The 16,739-nt window shown below is 36.9% G+C and overlaps 2 protein-coding genes and 1 pseudogene across 2 annotated transcripts; all 3 read left to right on the forward strand.

Annotated features, from left to right (window-relative positions):
- The first annotated feature begins 9,893 nt into the window (after nt 1-9,893).
- Nucleotides 9,894-10,427, forward strand: LOC122091613 (disease resistance protein L6-like). Its single transcript, XM_042661630.1, has one exon. It carries the CDS (start codon nt 9,894-9,896, stop codon nt 10,425-10,427), a length of 534 nt encoding a protein of 177 aa, XP_042517564.1.
- Nucleotides 10,428-12,615: 2,188 nt separating this feature from the next.
- On the forward strand, nt 12,616-13,824 carry LOC122091614 (annotated as a pseudogene).
- A 1,292-nt stretch (nt 13,825-15,116) lies between these two features.
- Nucleotides 15,117-16,507, forward strand: LOC122090541 (heat shock 70 kDa protein-like). The gene is made up of 2 exons (XM_042660174.1): nt 15,117-15,221; nt 15,777-16,507. The coding sequence occupies exon 2, from the start codon at nt 15,890-15,892 to the stop codon at nt 16,373-16,375; it is 486 nt and encodes a 161-aa protein (XP_042516108.1). The 5' UTR covers nt 15,117-15,221; nt 15,777-15,889; the 3' UTR covers nt 16,376-16,507.
- The last annotated feature ends 232 nt before the right edge of the window (nt 16,508-16,739 follow it).

The raw sequence follows: 16,739 nt of genomic DNA on the forward strand, positions 1-16,739 counted from the left end.
TGGACCATAACCGAACCTAGAACCGACTTGTTCCATATTTAGATACTTAAACCGATTCAATTTGGTTTGGTTCGATTCCGATTCTAATTCAGTTCTGATATTCGGTTTTAATTTGGTTCTGTACCTCGATTTTAATTTGGCTATGAAAAACGGTTCCACTTTTGAACCATGATTGTGATGGGCCAAAGGTCATAATGGGCTCAAGTTACCAACTTGGTTCTCCAATTTTTATCTTACATATTCCATCAATCATAAAGTCTCTTCAGATAATCATTCAAAATCACCTATTAAAGATAATAAAACCCATCAAAATCTGACCATAGAATAATCAAAACATGTATCAATTTACGACCTATAGAATAAAATTGTAAATGGCATTCTCAAGTAAGATCTAAGCTAGAATGAAAAAAAAAAAAAAAAAAAAGAGCATAATAACATGTCCAACACGCCCAGCCCCCCCTAAGAGTCAAAAACTCAAAAGGGAATATGGAAAATCCCTCCTAAGTCTTAGCGATAGTAGGGTTTTTTTTTGTTTTAACTTTTAAGAGTAATTCAGTTCGATTTCGGTTTTGAACCGAAGGTTTTAACATCTTAAATCAAAGCCGAATCGAACTGAATAACAATACTCACATATCCAGACCGAATATGAACCAAATTTATTTGGTTCGGTTTGATATGGTTAATTGGGCTCGGTTTTGGTTTTGATATTCGATTTCGGTTTGAAATTGACACTCTTAATGTAAAGTGAGAAGCAGGATGGATTATCCAAATAGGGGAGTAAAATAATGAAAACAAATAATAAATGGTTGGCTTCGATTTTGGATAAAAATCCGACCGTTTAGTGGGGCTTCCAAGTTTGAACATTTTTTATTAATAAAATGAAAGATATGAAATAATTAACTTTTAATCTCCGTTTTATCCAATCATGTCCGAATAATATTATAAAATCATCCATTATATTATTTTTTGTAACCTACACCCAGTCACAAGAAGGAAAACCCTTCAATAATTGTCCTAGACCATATAAAAAAATGCCTGTTATGATCAACTTGAATGAAATGTAGGTCATTCATTGTTCTTAAAAAATTAAATTATGAGAAAAAGAAGAGATGGCCCCTACACCTAGATATGGTGGGAGGCAAAATAATTATCTCACCCCTCATGCCCTCATGAAAGATGGAAATTCCATCCCTTTTGATGTTTCAATTAGTGTTATCATTGATCTTTGGGCTAGTGCAAGGGCCACATTGCGTTTTAGGGAACCCTCTCCCTTCAATTATATATGTGGCCACTGGGGTGAAGGAACCTTGCCCGTTTGTGTGGCTCTACGAGCAGACATATGGGGAAAACTGCTGAGCAAAGGCATCTTTTTACGTCCACCCCACATGTTTGGGTAGGGGTATTAATTGGTCAATCAGGCCGGTCTCAATTAGGCATGTACCCTTGCACCGTGACCTACTTATTTAATGAATGAGTCGGTCTCGATAGGATTTTGGGCTTTAATTGGGCTTTTACTAATCATGCCTTAAATGGATAGGGTAATGCACCATTCAAGCTTTAAATGGGCTAATGCACCATTCAAACCTTAAATAGATTTTAATTGTCTTAAATTTGAGAAAAATCTCATCCTAGGCCCTAAAACCCAGCCTGGCCCAGAAATCTCATCCTAGGCCCTAAAACCGAGTCTCACCGGGCTTTAATCACTTTAGAGAAATTAATAAGGTACTGTTAGGATTTAAAATGTAACCACAAGCGTATAGATCAGTGTAGTTACGGGTCAAACATAAGGAGAGCAGCCAATTTATTTTTGTGCTTCTTTTAATAATGCGAAAGTGAACCGATTAATAATGGCTGTGATCTAATTCTAACTACCATCCTAAACATATGTATCTAAAATAACGTCCTAACCATTCCTCATCTAAGAATTTAAATACGCAAGCCATGCAATTAAAATTAAATAAATAAATAACTGAAAATAAATGCCCCATGCAATTAAAAAAATGAAGGAAAAAAAAATGCTGAAATAAAAATTAAGTAAAAAAAATGGGATAAAGCTAGAGAGAGGCTCACAAGTAGGTTTCTCTACTTAGCTTGAGGGGTGCATCATAATATGAGCTTCCCTACTTGAACAGAGGGTCACTCTTACAAGGATTACTCTACTTGGCTTTAGGAAAAGGAAGGCAATTAAAATAAAAACAATAAAATGATGGTTCTATGGCTAAGCGGGGAAAAACCAACACATACACTAGCCATGAACCTTAGGAGAAAGGGGAAGCAATAATATAATGACTAAAATTAAAATCCTAAATTAAGAAAGAAAAGGTAGTCAGAAGAGGGAATAAGATGGGGGAAAGAAGACTATTGAAGAAGCCTACCTACCTGAATCAATGCTTGAACTTGAAAGTTTGGGTGATTTGAAATACTGCCAACCCTAAAAACCAGAATTGGAATGAACTAAATCTGAAATTTCTAGGCCTGAAGAAAAAAAAATCTTGAAAAAAAAAAAAAATCTTGACTAAAAAAAAAATGCTCCGTGGCTTGTGATCTTGTCACCTAAATCTAAGCCTAAAACTATAATTTTAAAATTTACAACTCAATTGCATAAATCATAAACATAAAAGGCTGAATAAAAATAAAAGAGTGCTTGCATTAATTGAAATAAAAAGCTATTACAAAATTTATTAAAGAAAAAATAAAGAATAACTAAAACTAAAAAGAGCAAGAGAGGGAGAAATAGAGCAATTAAAAAAAACCCTAGAAGAAGAATGAAGTGTCTTCTCTCCTCTTACATAAGTTGTATTTATAGGGAATGTGGAGGTAGGGTAACAAATTTCTTTTTCTTAAAATGGTGAAAATCATAATTGGTAGGTGAGATCTTTTAAGACCAAAAGTGTTAAGGTGGAGGAGAGAGAAGAGAGAAATAAACTTGGGGAAATTTTCTATAATTTTTTTGCTTATTTTGTTTCTTTTTTTTTTATTTATTTTTCTCTTCTTTTTCTCCCTCTCTTCAAAGACAATTGTGAGATTCAAACTTGAGACCTCCTGGTGAGCAAGGGAATTTCGCATACCATACATCACCTACACTAGGTAGTTGTTGTTGGAGAGATATGACGCCCGATAATGTTTAAGGTCTTTAAAATACAAAACCTGCAAAAAGAGAGTAAAACCCAAGGTAGCTCAATTCTAAATATGTAAAAATGCTTGCTTTACTATTTAGATTTCACACATAAATGTGCTCATCAAAATTCCCCCACACTTAAACTTTGCTAGTCCTCGAGTAAAACAAAAAGTAAAGAAACTAAAATATAAATAATAAAAAACCTAACTCACTTTCGTAGGAATCACAGTTGCACTTAGCATGTGCAACAAGCCTTTAGAACCCTAAGTCACCCCTAGTGGACGAGTTGTGTCTCGTGGGTGTTTGCAGTAAATATACACCCAAAATTCAGAATAAACAAATCCCAACCTTGGTTAAAGGTAAGGGCCACACCGGTCCCGGTCCGGAGCAAAGATAATTCCTCTTATAAGGGACCCCCACACTTGAACTTTTATTACCCCATATCAATTTCAGGCACTATCATATTTCTTAATTTGGAACTCACCTCGTCTCTTTCAAAAAATCCTTATCTTAAGGTAAAACCACTTATGAAGAAATAGAGAACTAATGACTAAGGCGTTGGAGTGTTTTTGACCAAACATGTTACCTAGCATTAATTACATTTGTACATTTTTTTCTCATTTTTTCGCTTAATAAATTTTACTCTACTCCACTACTTTTGCCCTGAATGACATGGTGGAGCAAACACCAGACGTCCAAGTTATTATGTAACTTTACTTTTTGCATATGCCCACAAAGACAATGATGCTAGAGTTCTTTCAGAAGTTTTCTCCCTAGAAATTTCGATCAAGACACCACGCTTCCTCAGGCGCAATGCCCTGTCTAGTACCAAGGGAATCAACTCTTATTCTTCTTTATACCGCATTTCACACTTTATTTAAAATTGTGCATGTGTCAACTCATGCCAAATTAAAAAGAAGGTCTCAACTCCATATCAAAAGTACAAGGAACCCACGGACTTACTATGATCCAACACCATAAAACATGGGTCTTTTATTTTTCAGAAGAAAGTCTCCTCTCAAGACATAGACTTATTTCTTTCTTCTCAACAGGGTTTTTATATGTTCAAAATGGGTATTTTAATCAAAACTTTTATTTTCATACATCAAACAACCGAATGGTATGATGATTAACCAAAAGCCAAAGTAGGACTTCATCCTTAGCAAGCTCAAAAACAAAAAGAAAAAAAAAAAAACAAAACAAAGTGAAAAAAGCAAAAACTGGTTTCCTTCCCTCACACTTAAGTCATGTAATGTCCTCAATGCACGGTAAAAATTAAAAGCAAAAACAATGCAAGGGGGTCATACTTGGGTAAAGTCAGTCATCTGTATACAGAGGTTCATGGAGATCCATGACCTCTTCACTATCAATAGTAGAAAACTCGAGGAACGGTTTCAAACACTGACCATTAACATTCAAAATTACCCCTGTTCCTGGATTTAGAATCTCCACAGCCCCATGGGGATATGCATTATGGACAATAAGTGGGTCATCCCATTGGGATCTAAACTTACCAGGGAAAAGATGCAATATAGAGTTGTACAATATGAACTTATCACCAATTGTAAAAAGTTATAGGAATGGGTATGAGCTAGTGGGTGAATCCACTTAAGTTTATTGTGGACCCATGACTTAAAGGAAATTATTCTTCAAAATCAACGAAGGTATCCGAAGAGATCACGAAGAAATGCGTTGCCGATAAGGGTAAGAACCGACCCACAATGGAAGAAATTTTGGCGGATTTGAAAAATGTTTTGCAAGCTGAATGAAGATTGGTTAGTCCGGATCAGGTACTCAGAGTCTCAGAATGTGGATCAGATTCTCATGCGATCCTGATCCACATACATGAAATATAGGCTGCTAGTGACATTCCTAGTACAACTCGATTGCTATGTTCCTATTAGCTTCCTCCGTACATCCTTTAATCTCTTCTTCTTCATCATTCTATAATTGCGAAAGATCAAGGGAAAATTACATGATTACCCACCTTTGGGTTTCCCTTTACAAAATTACCCACAAAAAGTTTTGGTCAACAAAAATACCCAAAATTAGGTTTGGGTTTACAAAACTACCCAAAACAGTGATTCTCCTTCATCTGCCTATTTGTTTTGTCATTTTTACCCCTGGCCAAGGATGTAGCACGGCCTGATGGAGGCCAAGGTGGAAGCCTGGCCTAATGGAAGCCGAGGTGATGGCTCGGCCTGATGGAGGTCGAGGTGGCGGCCCGCGCTCCACCTCTGCCTCCGTAAAGCCGTGCTGAACCTAGGCCTACATAGGCCGTGCTCCACCTCGGCCTAAATTAGGCCATTCTGCCACCTCGGCCTCCATTAGGCCATGCTCCATCTCTGCCTCGTAAAGCCGTACTAAACCTAGGCCTCCATCAGGCCGCGTCCACCTCTGCCTCCATCAGGCCGGGCTGCCACCTCGGCCTCCATCAGGCCGGGCTGCCACCTCGGCCTCCATCAGGCCGGGTTGCCACCTCGGCTTCCATCAGGCCGGACTGCCACCTCGGCCTCCATCAGGCCGTGCTACAACCTTGGTCAGGGGTAAAAATGACAAAACAAATAGGCAGATGAAGGAGAATCACTGTTTTGGGTAGTTTTGTAAACCCAAACCTAATTTTGGGTATTTTTGTTGACCAAAACTTTTTACGGGTAATTTTGTAAAAAAAAATCCAAAAATGAATAATCATGTAATTTTCCCAAAGATCAATTCCCTCTGTCCATCAATCTTTCGTGATTAGTTGTAATGATGCTCACTTCAATCACAAGCGGGCATTACCTTTTATTAAAAGTTGAAACTGTGGGGCTCTCTCAAGCTTTTCACTGTTGAAAGGGATGGTGTAGGAATAATTTAATAGGAAACAGAGCTAATTATGGTGGGAAGTCGAAGATGATTTTATCATGTCAAATATTTTAAAAGTTTTTTTTTTTTAATTTATTATTTTTCTTTTTTTAGGCGCATGTTGGATCCAATCCCCTACAATTCCTTCATCGTGCGGTGCTAGCTGCAGCTCATGACAGCTGTCCAACACCACATGGATGGTGAGAATGAGTTGAGAGAAATAATCGGTAAAAGAGGGACATTTGGTTCAGTTTTGACCCAAACCCACCTAACTCAGATCCACCCGATCTATTTTGCCCTTTTTCACATCTGATATTGTGAAACCCAAAGGGAAGAAAGAGGGAACCTAGGTCTTCTCTGGCTGCAAGCAAAGGTCCGATCTCCAGCGGTTCTAGATTTGCAGGTCTTCGCTCTCTCTCTCTCTGGATTTCACAATTTTAAAGAGAAGGGGTATTCCTTTAATATTGATATTCTTGAAGGATGACATTGTAAATTATTCAAAAAACAAGAAAAATAACCTACGCTGCTCTCTCCGGATATTTTCTCCCAATCCCCACTCCCTCTCCACTAGCCCACGTCTTACCCACTCTTCGCCCAAAAAATAATAATAAATAAATAAAATAAAATAAAAACCACTGCCCTCTTTCCCTCATGGCTGATCCAAAAACCCCTCCTCCCACCTTGGCCAATCCAACAACCCTTCCTCCCACGACCCACTCAAGTGCTCACCATTTCATCTCTCTCAAGTTCACCTGCAAGAATTGTGTGTATTGGCGTAGCCGAAGTGGAAGAGAGGGCAGCAAGTGTGCCTTGCCCTTCCTTGAATGGTGAGAATCTGTTGGGCCGTCTGATCCTCTCGTCCTGAATTTTTTCAGAAATGCTATTTGAAAGGAATAAGCGGACAAGATGTCCTGTCTATAAATATCGTGTAGAGGGATTAGGGTTTTTCCCATTTGCTTCAATCATGGTTTTAGTGCACATTATTGATACGGTACTGGCCATCCCAAAAACCGATGTGATACTAATTTGAATCCGTATCAGATTGCCCATGTTAAATAGAAATACCCGAGTTTCCTTCAAAAAAGCAGGTTTATTTAATTTCTTAGTTTTTTTTACCCTTAGTTCATACCTTTATTGACTATCGGGATTGAAGATATACTAAATCGATACGGATCGCCCATATCACCCATTACCAAAACTTAGAACGATGGTTTCAATAGAAGATGACATGTAGTTTTGATGGAAAACTCAAGATTATCGCTAAAATTGTATGGTTTTCTTTTCAGGGTTCTAAAAGGAAGCAAAGGGAAGAAGATGGGCAAAAACATTTTCTTTTGTTTTTTACTTAAGGGTCATTTGTATTAATTATAATAGAAAGAAGAAATAACAACTTTAACCACGCCAAAAATTAAATACAGAAGATATCAACTAGCTCTCACCCCATCTTTGGTTGGCATAATCAACAGCAAGATGAAGAGTTAGAGAACAAAGAACAGAGAACAGACAGAATCTCAGCCGAATAGGGTAGTCTAAGTAAAATATAGGTGTTGAAGATGGGTAATTTTTTTTTTTGCTAATGTAAATTGACTTTTTTCTTTTTTTTTTTAAATAATGTAAGATAGGTATCGTTTTTTTGTTAATGTAAAATGAGTTTTGCTTTTTTTTTTGGCAAGCAATGTAAGACGGGTATTGTTTTGGGTAGTTTTGTGAGAAATTTTTTTTGTCCGTTCTGTAATACCAAACTTAATGAATGAATAGGTCAAACTAGAGTTATTAGCAGATTTTATTATGGGGCGAGTGGTAGCAGGACGTACGTATTGCAATCTTATTTTTACTTTCTTTTAATATTAACTGTCCATTTAAGTTTAGATTAATCTAAACCATCTATTAGTTTTTTATATTGTAACTGATTCCTAGTTTTTAGGGTGGAGAGATGACGGATGTGATTACTTAACTTGTCTAATATTTTTATATATAAATAAATAAATAAATAATAAAAATCCAATATAAACGGACTCCTCCTTCGATTTTATTGGGAAATCTCAATTTTTTTTCTCTCTCTCTCTCAAAATAGGATGAGAAAAGAAAAAAATCAACATAACTATTTTCAGGCATTGAACATATGAGAGACTTTGCCACACATATCCAAAAACCATGTTTACATATTAATCATCAGGGAAGGGATTTTGATAGTAAAGTTTGCATATATGGCAAAAGACAAATTTGAATTTATAAAGTAAACAAAGCTGTTGAATATCTAGGATTTTATTATTACTTATTGGGTAGATATTATTAACCTATGAGAATTTACCATGGATGCAAATCTTCACTGAAATTGGTAAATAAAACTTCAACTAGACTGAAGAGCGGTAAAAAAGGAAGAAGAAAGAAGGAATAACTTTGAAGAAGAAGCAAGGAGAGAGAAAGAGAGGATCGAGATTTCTAAGAGGAATGAAAGGAGAAGTTCACCGAGCTCTGAACGTTCTGCATTCCTATTTTTCTGCACGTATCGCGACCATTTTGCCTTTATTATGATACATCTCAAAACACTAAACTGTCACCTCACCCTGGCGAACAGAGGGACGTCATTCAATATCAAGAAACATATAAGTGTGAGCATGAGGTCCTACCCATCCAGAGCTTGCCTTGGTGGTTAGCTAGGAGAGTGCTTCAGGGATTTCTTTACGGCATTTTAATTATGGAACCCTTATCATCTTTCTTATCTTCAAAGAAGGTTGTGGTTCTATTCACAAAGAAAAAGATAGAAGGTTCTGTCTTAGTCCCCATCTGGTGTCTTCTGTGGCTCTTAGTGGCTACTGCCTACGCGTTCTTTGCATTGAGAAAACAAACATATGATCTCCATTCTGTGAAGATTTTTCAAAGCGTTCAGGCCTTCCATGTTGTAGGTCCCACTAACCCTTGTGAACGTATGAGCATATTAAAGTGTTCTGCAACACCATTTCACATCAACAGCAAAAGAATCATAATTTCATTATGGTGGAATAATATGAACAGCTACTTGACAATTACAATTATTGGGAATGAAAAGGCAGTTGAGGATGTCCAAATCATGGTTTTAAGTATCTCCGATATCGATACGATACCTTTCGATACGTATCTTAAATTTAGTCGGTCGATACGATACACATCGATACGATACATTGAATTTTTTAAATCATTTCGTATCAATATATATCCTACAATACATACCAATATGCATCAATACACCACTAATACACATCGATACGATATGACATGCCTCGATACGACTCTATAAAAAATATAAAATTGAGGTAAAATGTACGTTTCGGTATGTATTGGTACGTATCGGTGAGTATCGGTATGTATCGATTGGTACGTATCAGTATATATCAGCACGTATCGGTGAGTATCGATATATATCGATACGTATCGGTGAGTATCGATACGTATCGGTGAGTATCGATACGTATCGGTGCTACGGTCATATAATGGCCAATATGGGTAATTTTTCAGAAAAAAATGATTTTCTGAAGGGTTTTTGTTCCAAAGTTGTTGTCAGCCATATTTTTCCCTAACTAAAGTGGCAATCAAGGTTGGGAACAAGGATTTTACATTTATGGGACAACTACAGACCCTGAATTCTTAGTATGATACCCTCAATTTAGTGTTTATGCATAATACATGTTATCAATAGTTTTTTTTAACAAATTCTTTATGCAAAAGTGTTTAAAAAAAATGTTTTCTATCCATTCATGTGTGTATCTTTAGCGTATCTTAGTGTATCTCCGATACGATACGATACTCTTCGATACGTATCTTAATTTTGGCCGACCGATACGACGACCGATACCGATACTTTAATCCTTGGTCCAAATTGTAAACGAAGAGAGTTCCTTGGAGAGAGAAAAGAGCACTCTGAGCATCTATCTTCTCTCTTCCACTACAAGTTATGGCAGCCCTAGATTGTACTTCCACTTCCATCACAATTGGATTATCTAGTTACCAAGTGTTCCTCAACTTCAGTGGTGAAGATACTCGTAATAATTTTAGTGGCCTCCTTTATTTATTTCTCAAAGAGAAAGGAATAGACGTGTTTATTGATAGTGAAAAGTTGTGGAGTGGAGAAGCCATTGGACCTGCATGCCTTAAAGCAATCGATGGCTCCAAGATTTTCATTCCTGTATTCTCCCAAGGATATGCGCACAGCAAATGGTGCCTGCTGGAACTTGCTCAGATTCGTCAACGCCACGTCTCCGATGGTCACTTGGTGTTGCCTATATTCTTCCATGTTGAGCCATCGCATGTTCGGAATCAGACTGGAAGTTTTGAAGAAGCATTTCGAGAGCACGAGAAGAATTTTGAACCCCATATTGTAGAGGATTGGAGGAAAGCATTGAGAGTTGTAGGAAATTTGAAAGGAGAAGTTATTGATAAAAATCCCACAAAATTCTTCTCAAGATATTGTCTCATTATCTTATCCTGAACTTAATAAATTAAGCTTTTCAGCCTCTACCATGGAGGCAGTGGTCTTTGAAGGGCACTCCTTCCTCTCTTTTGGAAGCTTGTATTCTGGTCTTTCTGGCTTTCAATTTTTGTTTGTTTCTCCCTTTTGTAATAAATTTACTCATTTTTTGGGTAAGGGTGCTTTCAAATCCAAGCTTTTGTAAAAAAATTGCTCACTCCAGCTGCTTTTCGGTTGTAATTCTTTAGTTGGTTGGCCTTGTTCCCTCTCTAATGATTTTCTTTGATAAAATTTTCATTTGTTCTTGATCCGAAAAATAAAAAATAATCTTAAACTTAATAGATTAGTGATTTATTTCATTAGCCCATTCCACATTCATCCTTTATAATTACTTTCCTAATTGACCTTTCTCCCTTCCAATATATAGTTAGATTCTTAATCTTTTATAACACATTCATTTAATTTCATTACTTATCAAAATAAAATATTATCACTAAAATTGGTTCATAGCCACAAAATCTTTGAACATAAGTATAATATTTATTTGTCTAGATATCAGTGTTGCCTTTCATATTGTTTATGATGAGTTTTTCTAAGCATTGTGAGAGTGATACAAGAATACAAGCTCATTGTGTGAAGAACAAATATTATAATAAAGAAATATCCCTAATTGTTTGGTTGATATGGAAAATTTGTTAAAATGGTTGGATCTGGGGTATCTTTTTAATTGATCATATTCATAATTTGGTGCAAATCCATGGCTGACCATGTGTTAAGACCCTTTCCCTTTTTTTTTCAAACAGTTCTAGATTTTTGAAGAAATAGAACATTTCAAATCTATTTTACATGCATATCATTTGAAATTTTCTGCATTCTTTGAAGCCCAAGGTTGTTAGGTCGATCGTATAGATTTAATATTCCTCTCTATGAGATTTGATATTTAATAACGCAAAGTCATTTACTGTTGGAATAAAGCAATAGTAGATTACATTAATTATGGGTACTCTGTTATCACTCTAATAATATATGTGTTTAAGTTAACAAACTCCTTCATTTTCAATTTTTACTCATACTAAATTCTTACTAGTGTTTATTTCTGATTGCTTTCTTTTCATAAAAACTTAAAAATTTTTGGACCCGCTTTTCCTTTAACCATGGTCAAGGAACAATCCCATGACCGATGCCTTCGAATGTTGTTGAGAGGGTATTGCGCAATGGTGGGGGATACTATTGATCATTCATAAATACAAGGCAAACATTTATTGCCTGTGATGCTATTGATTTGCTTCACACATGCTGGAGGAAAGCTTTCTCATAAAGTTTATATGTTCGTTTTTCTACTAGATATTTTCATCTCATTAATTATTCTGATTTTTTTTTTTTTTAAATGAAATGATTTCAGGGATCAAGCAAAGATATTTGAATTAGTTGCCAAAAGGGTTTTGGATGAACTGGCCAGTAGCACACACTTGGGTGAATGTAAATACCCTATTAGTATAGATTCCCGAGTAAAAATCTAATATCTCTATTAAGTAATGGTTCCAATGATGTTCAATTCATAGGGATATGTGGTCCTCATGGCATTGGCAAGACAACCATTGTTGAGGCTGTCTATGATCACATCCTTTCAAACTTCAATAGGAATAGTTTTATTTCAGATGTCAGCAAACAAGCAATGCAATGCATGGGTCTTGCATCTTTGCAAAAGTGACTTCTTAAAGATATCTTTAAAGCAGACTTTGACATAGGTCATTATCATAGAGGAAAAATTTTGATTAAGTGCATGCTTTGCAAAGAAAATGGTCTTCTTGTTCTCGATGATGTGGACAATAAAGAACAGTTTGGCTAGTGAGCTCAATTGGTTTGGCCAAGGAAGTAGGGTCATAATAATAACCTAAGATGAACATGTCTTGAAGGTGGCTAAAGTTGATAAAGACAGAATCTATTGACCTCAAGAGTTGGACCATGAGGAATCTCTTCAACTATTTAGTTTATATGCCTTTTTAGTGGATGAACCTCCTCAAGATTATATGCTACTTTCATATGATGTGGTACGTTATTCAAAAGGGTTGCCTTCAACTCTAGAAGTGTTGGGATCTTACCTATAAGACATAAGCAGCAAAGAAGAGTGGAAAAGCACGTTGAGAAAATTGAAAACAGGTAAAGTATGCATATCTAGTCTTGCATCTTTACTTAAAAGGAAGAAAATATGTTCTGTGAAAGACAATCCCCTTGGTTGGCGCCCACTATTTCATGGAACCATCGGAATCAACTGTTGCTAGAGTATCTAAAGTTCTTGAAGGATCTGTATCTAAATAGCTCTTCAACTACTGATAGAGTTGGTAATAAGCAATTCACAACAGCAGAGATTCAAGCTCAAATATCTAACTTCACCACAGGATATCATCCAATTGTCTCTACAGATACTGATAGAGTTTGTAGAAGATTCAGAATAGCAGAGATTCTAGCTGCAACAAAGAAGTTTCATAAATCATTGGTGCTTAGAGCTGGTGGCTTTGGCACAGTTTACAAGGGTGTACTAGATGATGGCACTCTGGCAGCATTCAAGCGTTCCGATCCAGAAGCTATGCAAGGCCGGGAAGAATTTTTGAGAGAGATTGAGTTGCTATCGAAGCTCAGGCATAGACATGTGGTTTCCATGATTGGGTACTGCGATGAAAATAAGATGATTTTGGTGTATGAGTATATGGGAAATGGGGATCTCACGAAGCATCTCTATGGGAGCGATCTCCTACCATTGACATGGAAGCAGAGATTAGAGATTTGTAAAGGTATTGCACGTGGGCTCCATTACCTCCACACATGGGGAGAGAGTGGTATAATCCACTGGGAAATTAAGCCATCAAACATACTATTGGATGAGAACTTTGTAGCGAAAGTGGCTGATTTTGGAATATCAAGAACGGGTCCTAAGTTAGATCATACCCATGTTACTACTCGTGTAATGGGAACCTATGGATATGCTGCTCCAGAATACGTGGCCACTGGGTTGTTGACTATAAAGTCTGATGTTTACTCTTTTGGCGTAGTACTTTTTGAGATTGTTTGTGCGCTACCAGTTTTTGATTAAAGCTTGCCAAAAGGTCAGGTCAATCTTATAGACTGGATACTTGAGGGGCAAAGACAAAGATCACTTGAAACTATTGCGGACCCATGACTTGAAGGGAATTACTCTCTAAAATCATTGAAGGAATTTGGGAAGGTTGTAGAGAAATGCGTTGTCAATGACAATGAGTGCCGACCAGCTATGGAGAAAGTCTTGCGGGATTTGGAGTACATTTTGCAGATGCATGCAGCTTGGTTGAGAAGAAGTCCTGGGCAAGAATCCACCATCTCATCATCATTGCTTGGAGCAGTTGGTTTGAAGAATCAGAATCGGAATCCAAATCATGTTTGATTTCATTCGAACTCGTCTGATTAGTTGAGAAGTAGTACTTGATTTGTAGGATTCAAAAACGAAATCAATTAATTAGCTGCTGATGGCACTGGAAAATAATCCTCTGTTTTTCTCATCCATGTTTTTCCTTGTTTTGCTACCTGCAGAACGCGACACGTGGACAATTTTAAGACCAATGCACTGGATGTAATAATCCTCACCCAATCTTGACCGTTGATCTCCTTATTGTCCACGTGTTGCGTTCTGCAGGTAGCAAAACAAGGAAAAACATGAATGGGAAAAACAGAGGATTTTGATTCGATGGCACTGCCCAAGGCGGGTGTTTCTAAGCTCTTTCTCTGTTTTTTATAATCGTCTGGGTTTGCCTAGATGTTAACTATGTACTCTATTTTATCTTTTTCTTTTTATTCCAATTTTCTGATCATTTAGGAAAAAAATGTACATATATATTATGCAATTGAGAGATACAACTGTGAAGAATCTCTGTTCTATCTTTTACTCTTTTTTGCTTATGAATTCTTTAATTCACTGATGCTATTTAAAGTCATTTTTAATGGTACGTCTACCTCAATAGAGTACTCTAGTTTTTTATATTAATAGCAAACCTATACATTTCACTATTTATTATTGATCTTAGACGTTTAATTTCAAGGAAATATTAGGAAAAAGAAGAAAAGGTTTTAATCTACATCCATCTAATCTTATTCCCTTCTTATTATGTCATTTAGTAGCAGTATAATGGAAAAAGATCCTCTCCATTGTGTTGGATGTCTAACTTGGCATCTCGAGCTGTATGCACATATGTTGGGCTGCGTGTCCTGATCGTCTCAACACGTTGGAGAGGAGCTGGTTCCTTTAATGAAAAGTCGTGGACATTAAATTTTTGGGTGATTTACATCAACCTTTCTTGGCATTTGCCTATGACCTTATATTACATCATCCCCTAAAAAATCGTTTATTACATTTAAGCCCTAAGAAAATAACACCGTAAGTGAGGTGTTAGTTTTAGAATACAAAAAGACGGAATTACCCTCCTCCTTATCCTTCTTCTTCCTCCTCCTGCAATAGTGTTAACAACGAAGAAAAGGCACTAGCTTCCACTACTTCTCATGGTGCGGCATGCTCCGCAACATCCCTGTCAGTGGAGGTACCCGTAAGAACGGCAAGCTCTTCCGCACCGTTTTCACTTTCTCATCTTCCTCCTCCACCTCCTCTTTTACGTCTCAAGACCCCATCCCTTTGGCCTTTCACTAATGTCGGTGAAGTTGGAAGCATCAGTGTTGGTAGTGTTGCTGGTAGTGGTGGAAGCACATGGCAGCTTGGAAGAGATGAAGTAGCTTTTGCCGAGGGAGATCGTTTTTGTTGGCCGGAACTTGCCATTTTCACGCCTGGACAAGGTCTGAAGTGATCCCTCCACCACTATTTTTATCTGTCTTTTTTGGGTGGGTCGGTTTGGAACTTTTTGATCTCGATTGTCTACATATGTCTCAGGTCAAGGTTTTCCCTTTTTTTGGATCTTTGGTTGGTATAGATAGGCTATAACAATTGGGAAATCAGAAATTGAGTGTACGTATAAGGATTTCTTTTTCCTCTTTTGTTTTTGGTCCTTTTTCTTCTGGGTTTAGGATTTTAGTTTACAAGAAGATGATATCAATAGGTTTGATGGTTTTAATCATTTTTCTGAGGGATTCTCTAAATGATTGGGTCATGGATCGAACAGATAGAAAACTTGGTTCTTTCCCATTTTCTTTTCTGCTTCTCTCTTTCTTTCTTTTTTCCTCTTGACTCTTACAGTGGCTACATTACTACTGAGTACTGACCATTGAGCTTTCTTCCATCCTTGTATGTGTATTGAGATTAAATTAATTGCTAAAGGGTTCAATTGGTATGAGATAACCAATGTTTATGGTCTTAATTTTAAATTGAAATGGTGGTTTGGTCGGTGAAAGTAGGAATTTTGTAGTTGGAGACCACACCATACTTGACAGGGAAGAATGGGAGAAAGCACCATGAGAAGTAGTCGAGAAGTGCCTCCAAGACTCCAAGATGGACAAGAGCCAGGTCCATGAAGTCATTCTTGTTGGTGGGTCTACCAGGATTCCAAAGGTGCAACAGCTTTTGCAAGATTTCTTCCATGGGAAAGACCTCTGCAAAAGCATCAACCCAGATGAAGCCATCGCTTACGGTGCCGTCGTTTAGGCAGCAATTTGCGGTGAAGGCAATGAGTGTCCAAGATCTGCTGCTCCTCGATGTCACTCCTTTGAGTCTGGGTATTGAGACTGCCAGTGGTGTCATGACCGTTTTGATTCCTCATAACACAACGATTCCAGCCAAGAAAGAACAGATCGTTTCAACCTATTCAGATAATCAACCTGGAGTGTTGATCAGGACTATGAGGAAGGAGGAGGAAGAAGAGGAGGAGGAGGGTAATTCCGTCTTTTTGTATTCTAAAACTAACACCACACTTGTGGTATTACTTTCTTTGGGTTTAAATGTAATAAGGGATTTGTTAGGAGATGCTGTAATAAAGACAAACATCAGGGGAAATTGATGTAAATCACCCTAAATTATTATATCCCTAATGGTCATATTGAAGGTGGGATGTTCTTTCTGTTGTCAATGTAAGTCTGGGAATGTCCAGGGCCTCCAGGCATTAATCTTGTACTTTATTTATTTATTTATATTTTCCCTTGTTAATACATTTTATGATTTTTCAGCTAATAGACAAGAAAAAAAAAGGGTAGTGAAAAGGAAATCTCTTTGAAATCTCACCTCACGAGGTGTAAGTAAAATTTCAAATTAAATCCCCTAAATATATATATATATATATATATATATAATTGCAATTACCTCTTTTTCTTTGTCCCCAACTAGTTGATCCTGCATACTAAATAAATGAATTCAGTTAAATGGCA

The sequence above is a fragment of the Macadamia integrifolia genome, chromosome 10 (genome assembly GCF_013358625.1).
Source record: "Macadamia integrifolia cultivar HAES 741 chromosome 10, SCU_Mint_v3, whole genome shotgun sequence".
Classification (NCBI taxonomy): Eukaryota; Viridiplantae; Streptophyta; class Magnoliopsida; order Proteales; family Proteaceae; genus Macadamia; species Macadamia integrifolia.

Coding starts and splice junctions, on each gene's coding strand:
- LOC122090541 (XM_042660174.1), top strand. CDS start 15,890: ATGAAGTCATTCTTGTTGGTGGGTCTACCAGGATTCCAAAGGTGCAAC.
- LOC122091613 (XM_042661630.1), top strand. CDS start 9,894: ATGGCAGCCCTAGATTGTACTTCCACTTCCATCACAATTGGATTATCT.